Source organism: Chelmon rostratus, chromosome 9 (genome assembly GCF_017976325.1).
Source record: "Chelmon rostratus isolate fCheRos1 chromosome 9, fCheRos1.pri, whole genome shotgun sequence".
In the NCBI taxonomy this organism is placed as follows: Eukaryota; Metazoa; Chordata; class Actinopteri; order Chaetodontiformes; family Chaetodontidae; genus Chelmon; species Chelmon rostratus.
In genome coordinates, this window is record NC_055666.1 from 22,484,330 (window position 1) to 22,494,560 (window position 10,231).

Here is a 10,231-nt window from a genome sequence, read left to right on the forward strand (position 1 = left end):
ATAATGAGCTGTCATGAGAATCAGCATCTGTGACTTATTTCTGTAAACCCACTGCCAGAAAATGCATTGAGTCATGGATCTCAGAGACAATAAGCAGCTGGTTTTAGGCAAATTGAACCACTATATGTTTTGCATGCGTGCACCTCAAACGTTGCAGTGAACGCACCGCGGCGGGCTGTCAGGAAGAACTGGGCTTGATATTTATTTCTTTTAACGCGCGTCTTCTTTTTAAAGAAAGATGCCATCCTTTGAATTTTTTTGCTTGATTGTTGTTGAAAGTTGAGAGGCTCTAAGTTTGCCCTCTGCCAGACTACACAGGCGCATACATACACAAACACACCCCTTTAAAAGCGCGCGTACACACACACCCAGAAACACACACACACACACACACACACACGCTCGCACACACACGGGGTCCCTCTCTGAGCTCAAAAGAAGGAGGAAAAAATGCGCCACTCTTGGAGCGTCTTTCAAGGGGGGAAAGTTGAGGAAGACAGAAGAGGACGAACCAAGGGGAGACTCGGATGAAAGCGCCTCCTTCGCTCTTTCTCCTCACACTGTCAATAGATGGTTATTTATGCGCATAAATGAAACTAACTTAAACGTTGCGCTGCGTCTTCTTTCTTTTCCTTCTTCTTTTTTTGGATAACACAGCCGGGGAGCCACATCCAAGCAACGCTCACGTTTCCGGACAGAAACTTCAGCGGCACTGGACCTTGAAGTCGCCTGAATTTTCTCTCTAAAGACGCGACTGCCGGCGTGTGTGTGAGTGTGTGTGTGTGTGTATGTGTGTGTGGACAGTGGAATTTATCTCTTCGCTGCGGAATCAAACGCCGACGGCTGGAAAAGCCAAAACCCCACCGGTGTCAACAACTGGTAAGTGCAGCGGAGGAGCGGAGGCACTTAAAAAGAGAATAAAAGTGAGGTGTGAGCTAATGCAAGTGGAGGGATTTGTTCCACCTCGTGTTTTTTTGGGCGTTTCTGATGTGAATTTCAAAGCGGCGGCTGTAACATAATGGAGCATGAAGTGATGTGAGGGCAGGGTTCGCCTTACGGGTCGGCGGATGATAACGATGGATCATTAGCGGTGATGGAGTGCGGGGAAATAGGAAGAAGAGGGGGGGAAACCAGACTGTACTGTACCGCAGTTGGTTGTGATTGTAAGGTGATTGTTACATGTCGATTAAAGAATGAGAAAAAGGCCAAATTTGTTCATTTTAGCATCATATCCTGCTCCAAAGTGATGATTTGTCTGAGCGTAAAAGTCCAATAAAATGCGTAAAATTGGGGGTAAACTTGTCAAACAAAGCTCCCTAAAGTAAATGGTGAGTCAACTTCATGCAGAATATTACAGATAACCCTGTTAGTAAAAAGGGAGCAACGTGAGTTCAGTTTCCTCCTCCTATGCATCATTTCGCAATATAAGGAGAGGAGGAAAAAATAGAGGAAAAAGAGGCGACGTTCACGGTCTCACGCCTTTAATTAATACGGGACCATATGGTGGAGGTTAGTCGATTCATCTCCCGGTAAAGGCTGCAGTCTCATGCTCTACTGTGTTAATTTCAGAGGTAAAGCCAGTGTGAGGCGATGCCAGCTTTCTGTCTGCACTGGGCCCGATGCCATGTGAGTCACTGATTCACATCAACTGATGGTGGTGAGAGCACAGAGCGTCCGTGAAGTGAGAGTGAACGGACGATTAACATTAGTATTAATAATATTAATGCAGCTATATTTATAAATCATTCCTAGTGGAGCTACACTCTGGCCTATGTCAGAAAAACAGACGAATTATTTATTACAAGCCTTAATTAGCCTACTATAGAAAGCACCGTTACTACATGATCAGAAATTATTATTATCATTATTATTATTATAATTATAATTATTGTTATTATTGTATAAAGTTGTGTCAAATTATTTTAGAACATTTATTATTATAGGGACATTTTATTGTATTTTTTAATTTTTAAATTAGCGCAATAATGTCAATTTTCTTTGCCTAAAACGTAAAATTATCACATAATTTGCAGCTTTTATTTATTTATTTTTCTTTATTTTATTCAAATCGGTTTTGTCCTGTAACTCTGAAGGCAAAGCATGGCTTTAATGTGAAGTCTCCGCCAAAAAGAGATTCAAAAATAGAAGCAAATGGTTCGATGGAGAACTTTTTTACACAATAAAATAAACTACAGTTAAATGCATGAATAAGAGGTTTCAGAGGCCGCAGAGCAGGCAGGCTGAAATATTGGAGGGACCCTCATTAAATGTCACTGATTAGATAACATGGAGCTGCGTGCAATAACCTCACACCTTCCAGCCTGACCCCCACTATTTCATTTTGCTGTGGGGATAAAGGGGAGGGATGGGAGGAGAGGTTGTGCAGGTACACACCGTAAAACTTAACCTCCAGTATCTTCATCTTTTGAATTAAAGGGGGGGAAAAGTCGCCTCACAGATGATGTAGAGCAGGTGAAGGGAAGAACTGAGGAAAATGGTTAACAGCATGACTGCATGCAAATTCCCCCCGACTTGAATTATCATAAGCAAACAGTGTGAGCCTGGACTAATAAAACCCCATCTGTGTAACTTCATATCGAGGTAGTATGAGGGCTGCGATAATGAATTTTGTAATATCCCACCGACAGACATCTCAATCAGACTCTAATCCCGTGATTTTACGACGGAATCACTCCACTTCCAACTGCTGCAGGCTGCACCACAACACAAGATCCGGCTCATGCAGAACACGGCGGGTTTGATATATTCAGACTGTACACAAATTCCACTGGAGAAATATCTAACAATACATGACGTGCGCTGAAATGGAGTTTTTCAGTCGATACAGCGTCAGGATGATGAGATTATTCATTTTCCTCCAGCGCAAAAAATCTGCTTCTTTTCTTCTTGCCTCCTCAAATGCAGCTCAGAGGATGCACGATTGTTTCCTAACGCGCGTCAAATGAAACAGGAAATAAGTCGTTGCAAATAAAAACTGACTTTCATACCTGAGGCTGATTAAAACGCAGATTTGCAAAAAGCGCATCGCTTTTCTGGGTATTTAAAATTATAACAGCAGCTCTGCGCCTGCGCTCAATCTCTGAATTTTGCATCAATTTGAAATATCTTCATCCAGAGCAACAGCATTTTTTTCTTTCAATCTAATACTTTTCCTTTAAGCACACCACTATTCTTTCGGGTTTTATGTCGTCTCCAAACATTATTCCTGCACAAGTACGTCAGTGACCAACACGTGGGGTTGTTGACTCGTCTTAAAGGCTAATTATGGCTCTTTTGTCTGTTATTACAGAAGCGGTTTCCTCAAATTGCCATAATGGACTCCCACTGCCGCAAACTGGCCACCACCTGCGCGCAAATAGGTGAGTATCTGATCCACATACACTGCACTTCTCACACATCATAGAACTACTTTAGAAATGATCCAATAATTGTCCATTTAATTGCACATTAAAAAAACAGATTTTATTTCATTTTATTTACATTAAAAATGCACTCTTTACAATTATAGGCCTACAGGTTAACAGGTTAAGGGTTTATTGTGTGTGTTGCTTTCTGAACAAATTAATAATTATAGCTAATATTTTTGCTCTATTTTTTGCTTTTTTTATTAATTAGATTCCGTTTGAAATAAGTGAACAGTCCTGCCACTGCTTAGTTGTTTCAAACCTCCAGTTTTTTTAGGTGTCTTAAAACGATCTTAACATCTTGCATTAAAAAGGTAAAATCAGGTTGATTTCGCCATTTAAATAATAATAATAAAGGTGTTCAGTTCTGATGAATTTCTCCCAAAATAATCCTCGGTTGTTTTCTCCATAACACTGTGAGATCTGAAGCGTGATGGTAAAACGTTCCTGGAGCTGCAGCTTTGCAGCCGATGTCGCTGGTTCGTTAAAAGCAGTCACTCAGGTGTTTGGCCTCTCTGCCTCGTGGAAGCTGTTGTTGTTTGCTATCTTAGAGGGCCACCTGGCGGTCGGATGCGGCTCTGCAGCTGCGGATTACGCACACCATCATGTGAGGAGCTGACACGGATGAAAACTGCAGCGATGTTATCCGTCGCAGTTAAAAAGGTGGACATACATGACCACTGACGCCTCCTGTCAGACCCTTTAATCTACAGCTTGCTGGCCTTTGGCACAGCGAGGCCACTGCTGTACGACGGCAAAACAAAGGCTGCATTTAATGAGGTTTTAGAGCTGCTTTTCGATTCTACGCGCACTAAGATCTTTTCCTAAACAGCATCTACATCAACAAGAGACCAAACAAAGAGCTAGAAACCGCTTGCTCGACAGAGTCTGGGATTTATTAATTATTCTCCAACGTGGAGGGGAAATTACATCAGGTCTTGTTAGGGTCTTAAACGAATAACCAATAACTCTCATTCGGTTTCGTTTAGCCGGCATTGATGGGGCTGTGTGACAGAGGGCAGGCTGTTCACAGCCTCAGAGCTGCGCAGTGTGAACGACCATTGATTAAGAATAATAAGATAATAAGACATAGACACACCAGCGTCGACTGTTTTGCTGTAATGTATGCGGCGCTTGTTGGATTGACTCCGGGGAAAACTAAATGTATAATGAAAGCCCATTCGTGAGGAGGAATATACTAATGGAGGAATCTGATGTCTCCTTAATCCTATGTAAAAAGCCTTGTCGTCTCCCCCTATATTGACTGAATTGCTAATTAATGGCCCTCTATGGCGGAGGCCTATTGCGCGCAGTAATCCGCAGAAGAGAGATAAAGCATTCAGAAGGTAGAAATGAAGAGGAAACCGATAATCCACTTCAAGTTTAGTATTACAATGCAAGCTGCAAGAAAAAAAAGGAGCAGCAGTGTCGCTGCATGGCATAAAATAACAACTGGAAATGACTGTTTTATTCCTATTATTTTAAACAGAATACTAGCCGAATTGTGCAATATATCAAATTATATTTATCCGATGCACTCGTATTAATTCTGCTGTTTTTATTCACTAAAACAGGTTTTATTTTCTTATTTTAAACTGCCTTTTCGTAAATGTTTGGAAACGTGATTGTCCTGTCTGCCCCTAAAGGATAAAGTATTAATAAAAAAGAAATACATCACTATTAAATTGTACATGAATGATAATCACTTAAACCATGAATCATTTAAATTGAATTACTGTCGACCATCCAAACAAGGTTTTATTGCTCTGTATGAGAGGCGATTGGCTCACCAGTTTTCATAAAGTATCTTTTGTGTGTGTGTGTTGCATATACTCTATGGTCTGCTGGTATTTATATATCAGGGGCTTTCACGGGATTAGCCCAGTAACTTCTTAACATCGCCAAGTCCAAATGCGCTGGCTGAATGGGCGTCCGCCTGGCCACGTGGACATGGGAAATGTGCTATTTGATGGTGATGATCCAATTGTACTATAGAATAAAAAGGGACAAAAGAAAAATTGTAGAGTATTGTATTGTCAATATTTTCCACAGGTATGAATCGCGCTGGTTTTAACTGGCGCGCACGCTCCTGTGCAGTCAGTCCATCACTTCAATCACATGTTACCCGGCTGACATTTCTCCACCCTCAATCTCCCACCTTGAAAATTAAAGTCGCATTTGTTTGATTAGACGTGTTTACTTTGTCTTAACACGTCACTATCTTTGGGGAATTATAGGTGCAAAAAAAAAAATCATTGCTGGCATATAAACCCAAACTCATTAAAAGTCCTCCTTCACAAATTCTTAGGCAAATGAGAGTCTTATCAGATTAAAAAGGAAAAAAAACACTACGGGAGTGCCGGCTGAGAGCAACTGAGGGGTCCAAACGCAAAGTGAGGAGAGATCTCCAGTTAAGCACCCAGATAAAGTAATCCGTCGTCAACAAAGTGAGTCTGCGTGGTTAACTGTGGCTCCGATGGGGTTGATTTAATGGATATTTGAACCTCAACTCTGTGGAGATCAAGAGGATCGCCTCATTTGACAACTCGTGTGACTGACAGCGCGTTTTCCTGGGCATATAGGCTGCATCCCGGGATGCAGTGGATAGTAAACCACTTTAGGCCAGTTTGGTCACGTTTTTGGAGCGTATGATGGAAACGCACTACAATCTCTCTAAGTAGAGCTGGATATGTGGATTAGACCTCCGGAGTGGGAAAATGCTTGAATTCAAATTGTTGGTTTGATTTCACCACCTTCTTTCCATTGCTTCTTTCCTTTGAATGATTAAAATCCTGCATCCCCGCGCAGCGCGCGTGTATGAGCTGCATCAGCTGCGCGTGGGCTCCTTTTAACATACATGTCTGGCAGTTAGCGTCAGTTGACAAGTGCGCACAGACAGTTTTGAGGCAGGCTGGCAAATCCCTTCCTCAGAAGTTACTTTTTTTCTTTAATCGGGCGTCCTGTCACTGGATTATTGGGCTGTAGTAGGTTTTTGTGTTTGCAGTGTGCATATTTTTTTTTCATACGGCTTTTAATACAATCCGCTCGGTGGCTCGCTTTATCCACACTGAGTCCCTGAGTAAACTGCGGTGACAGAGGCTGCGAGCGTGCAGCTCAGCTTGGGTATCAATAGAACGGCATCGTTTTACTGGGCCACTGGACCCATCTCATAAAATGAGGCCAAACTGTGTTATTTTCATTTTTATTTGGTCTTGGGCTGCTGCGCAACGGCACCTCGGAGCGCCGCGGGTACACCGTGCGTCCCATCTCTCTTTACATGCTTTTATTTGGAAGAGAAAAATAAGCGCCAGACCCCGGCATAAACACATTGGCACACATATCTCGTTTCTGCACGCTCCGGTTGGCTGGGCCCGCCGTCATATCCACATGGATGTGCCTGTCAGAGCGCGTATGGGCGGGCGCAGCATGGTGACGTGGAGGTCTAGAGAGAGGCGGATAGGCAGCGCGCAGGCAACAGCTGAAATGAACAGAGAGCGGTGTAGTGCGTGTATGCCTCTGGATCTACTATCACCTACCTGTCCTTGTCACTCTGATAGTCAGCCGAGGTAGCCGCTGCTTGCCACCGGTGCTAGTATGGCAGCACTCAGTGATCTATTTTAAAGCATTTTCCACTTAAAACATAAGGGGGCTTCATCTCAACCGCAAGAGGAACCGCTCCCCTGTGCGTCTTTTTGGAGAATTGAACACATTCCGCCGACGGACTTTTCCGCTCATCCTTGTTGTACTGAAGGGGACTTAATCTGCTTTTGACAGCCAGTTTTGCGAGCTTATACCGATGATCTCTATGAGGGATCCATTAAACATAGACCATCACCACCTACCAGGGAATAAACTTGCCTCCACACACCACACGGCTTTGGCGATGGCATCGAGCTTACAGCCGCTGCAGCGGTCTGTGGACTCTAAACACCGGTTAGAGGTGCACACGGTGTCGGACACGTCCAGCCCGGAGTCTGTCGGTAAGAACCGCCTGTGGTGCAGATGTTCTCAGCACGGCGCCGCAGATGTCACGTTGATATCAAACAAAACAAGGCTCTAATGAAGGGAGTCTTACATGCACGCAAATAGGCGATTACAGCTCTCATTTAACTCACAGATCGTTCGTTTTGACACTTGTCTGTTTGCGGTGGCGTTAAAAGTTTCTGCGTTATGTAGATGAGAGACATCTTGTCTTGTGGCAACTAAAATTTGTCAGGCATTTACTCAAATTACTCGAGATTAAATCGAAAGGTCAACTAAAAGGGAAATGCAAAATTCAAAACATGAAAAAATTTAATTAGGCTTATTTTACGGCTCGTAGCACTTCTTCCTGTCTGCGATTAGCTCATCCATTTTCCCAACAGTGCCGTGGACTCAAGAGCTTTTTTTTTTTGTTCTCGCTCTATAGCATGCAGGCCTTAATCCGCCCGACCGTGACTGAATCCGCTTCTTTCCTCTCGACAGAAAAAGAAAAGATCCAAAATAAAAACGACGACTCCTCAGACGACCCCTCTAAAAAGAAGCGGCAGCGGCGGCAGAGGACTCACTTCACCAGCCAGCAGCTGCAGGAACTGGAGGCCACTTTCCAGCGGAATCGCTATCCGGACATGAGCACAAGGGAGGAGATAGCCGTGTGGACCAACCTCACAGAGGCCCGGGTCAGGGTGAGTATTCCCTCGGGTGCAAACAAAAACAATTCGTGTGTATCATTTCGGGTAATTCGTGCCAATTGTCCGGTTAACCTACAAATAGCCTGTACCTCATTATTATTATTACGCACGGACAGCAAACTTTATGCACGGCTGGCTTTTCCTTTAAAATAATGCATGACATAGTTTTTAGCTGGAAAACATTTAATTACAGTCTTGATTAAATATGCTGCTGGTTGAAGCTCTGTTTAATTAGATGTATATGTTTATTATTAGGCTAAATATAACTATAATCATCTGCGCTCAAAGCAAAGTAAACTATTTAATCTGTGGTTCTCGGCACATTTTAATCTTTTCAGCAACTTCACAGTAAAATAGGACCATTTGTTATTTGTCCATTGGGTGTAATTACACATTATTACGTTGTTAACAGTTGACGCCACTGACGCGTGTCGGTGGCAGATACCAGTCGTGTTCTCCTGTTCGTGTGAAAGAGGTGCAAAGCTTGTATTTTGCGATTGTCGCACTGGTGTTGTGTGATTAAGGTCAGCGTGTTTGCGGAAGCCTGCAGAGGAATACACATCCTCTCCACTTTAAGATGGTGCAGGGGCGGCCCAGTGTGTATTCCGCTCAGATAAAGACCCGATCAGGGCGGAGGGGTCTGCGTAAAGCAGCAAAGATGAATAAAGAGAGTTTGGATTTACACACCTTAAATTAGGCGGGAGACATTTAAATTTAGCACAAATTACAGATTGTGTGTCTGATATTAAAACGTGGAACCAGATTCACCATCGCAAGAAATCTAGATGCTTTAAAATGATTTACACTCAAATAATTCCTAATCTGCTTTTATTGCTTTTGGTCTAGGTTTGGTTCAAGAACCGGCGAGCCAAGTGGAGGAAACGGGAAAGAAACCAGCAAGCCGAGCTCTGCAAAAACGGCTTCGGCCCGCAGTTCAATGGACTCATGCAGCCCTACGAGGACATGTACCCCAGCTACACGTACAACAACTGGGCCGCCAAGGGCCTCACGCCGGCCTCCTTATCCACCAAAAGCTTCCCCTTCTTCAACTCCATGAATGTCAACCCCTTATCCTCGCAGACCATGTTCTCGCCGCCCAACTCCATATCATCCATGACTTCCAGCATGGTGCCATCGGCGGTCACCGGCGTGCCGGGCTCCAGCCTCAACAGCCTCAACAACTTGAACAACCTCAGTAACCCGTCCCTCAACTCGGCGGTGCCCACGTCGGCGTGCCCCTACGCGCCCCCGACCCCTCCATACGTGTACAGGGACACTTGCAACTCCAGCCTGGCCAGCCTGAGACTGAAAGCCAAGCAGCACTCGAGTTTTGGATACGCCAGTGTGCAGAATCCGGCCACTAATCTGAGCGCTTGCCAATACGCCGTGGACAGACCAGTCTAATACCCAGCTGCACTGCAAAAAATCACCACCTTAGCAAGTCATTAGAGGCTAGTAGTGGCGCTTCAAGTGTTGCTTTTCTCTGAGGGGAGTGAGGAAATCTGGCGGTGAGATAATTGTACTTTTTTTCATGTGTTTCAGGAAATGTCTTGATTATATGGCATTTTCTGGCACTGTTGGAGTTGGTTCATTCTGACATTTTTTTCCCTCAAGATATTGCCACTTGTACCTTGAAAATGTCCAAACATGTCAAGAAACACGTGAGATGATTCCATCGCACACTGTTGATGTACATTTCTTTTCTCTTTTTTTTTCCTTTTTGGTGAGGGGGGGGGGTTGTGATTTTGAGGGTGATTACAAGACCAACTGGCTCGCGATGGTGGTCATTTTTTGCAGTGTGTGGGTAATCACAAGCAGCCGGCCACAGGAACAAGAGACTACTACAACTACTTTTTTCATTTTTCAAAAAGGGCACTAGAAGACTGAACCACTGAAGCAAGCTCAGCTCCGGCTCGGAGTCAAACTGACACGGGAGATTTTAAGTTTATCCCCCTTTGATGAGTCCAGGCCAAGCGTCACGCTGCGCCACAGTTTTAAAAAAAAGGCCTATTTCATTTTTCATAGCTCGTCATGAGGGTTTTTTTTCCTTTCTCTGGTGGATTTTGGACGATAATTGTTGACTGAAAAGGTTGTATATATATTTGAATTATCATCTCCTGTTTGTCGAGGCGAATG

At 43.8% G+C, this 10,231-nt stretch overlaps 1 protein-coding gene across 2 annotated transcripts; it reads left to right on the forward strand.

Annotated features, from left to right (window-relative positions):
• The first annotated feature begins 577 nt into the window (after positions 1-577).
• On the forward strand, positions 578-9,782 carry pitx2 (paired-like homeodomain 2). 2 transcript variants are annotated; one of them, XM_041943986.1, is made up of 4 exons: positions 578-879; positions 3,311-3,380; positions 7,890-8,089; positions 8,942-9,782. In XM_041943986.1, exons 2-4 carry the CDS (start codon positions 3,335-3,337, stop codon positions 9,497-9,499), a joined length of 804 nt encoding a protein of 267 aa, XP_041799920.1. In that variant the 5' UTR covers positions 578-879; positions 3,311-3,334; the 3' UTR covers positions 9,500-9,782. The 2 variants fall into 2 exon arrangements, with proteins under 2 accessions (XP_041799920.1, XP_041799919.1); XM_041943985.1 differs by lacking the exons at positions 578-879; positions 3,311-3,380 and adding an exon at positions 6,947-7,405.
• The last annotated feature ends 449 nt before the right edge of the window (positions 9,783-10,231 follow it).

Coding starts and splice junctions, on each gene's coding strand:
- pitx2 (XM_041943985.1), top strand. CDS start 7,222: ATGATCTCTATGAGGGATCCATTAAACATAGACCATCACCACCTACCA. Junction 7,406..7,889: donor GTCCAGCCCGGAGTCTGTCG/GTAAGAACCGCC, acceptor TCCTCTCGACAG/AAAAAGAAAAGATCCAAAAT. Junction 8,090..8,941: donor TCACAGAGGCCCGGGTCAGG/GTGAGTATTCCC, acceptor CTTTTGGTCTAG/GTTTGGTTCAAGAACCGGCG.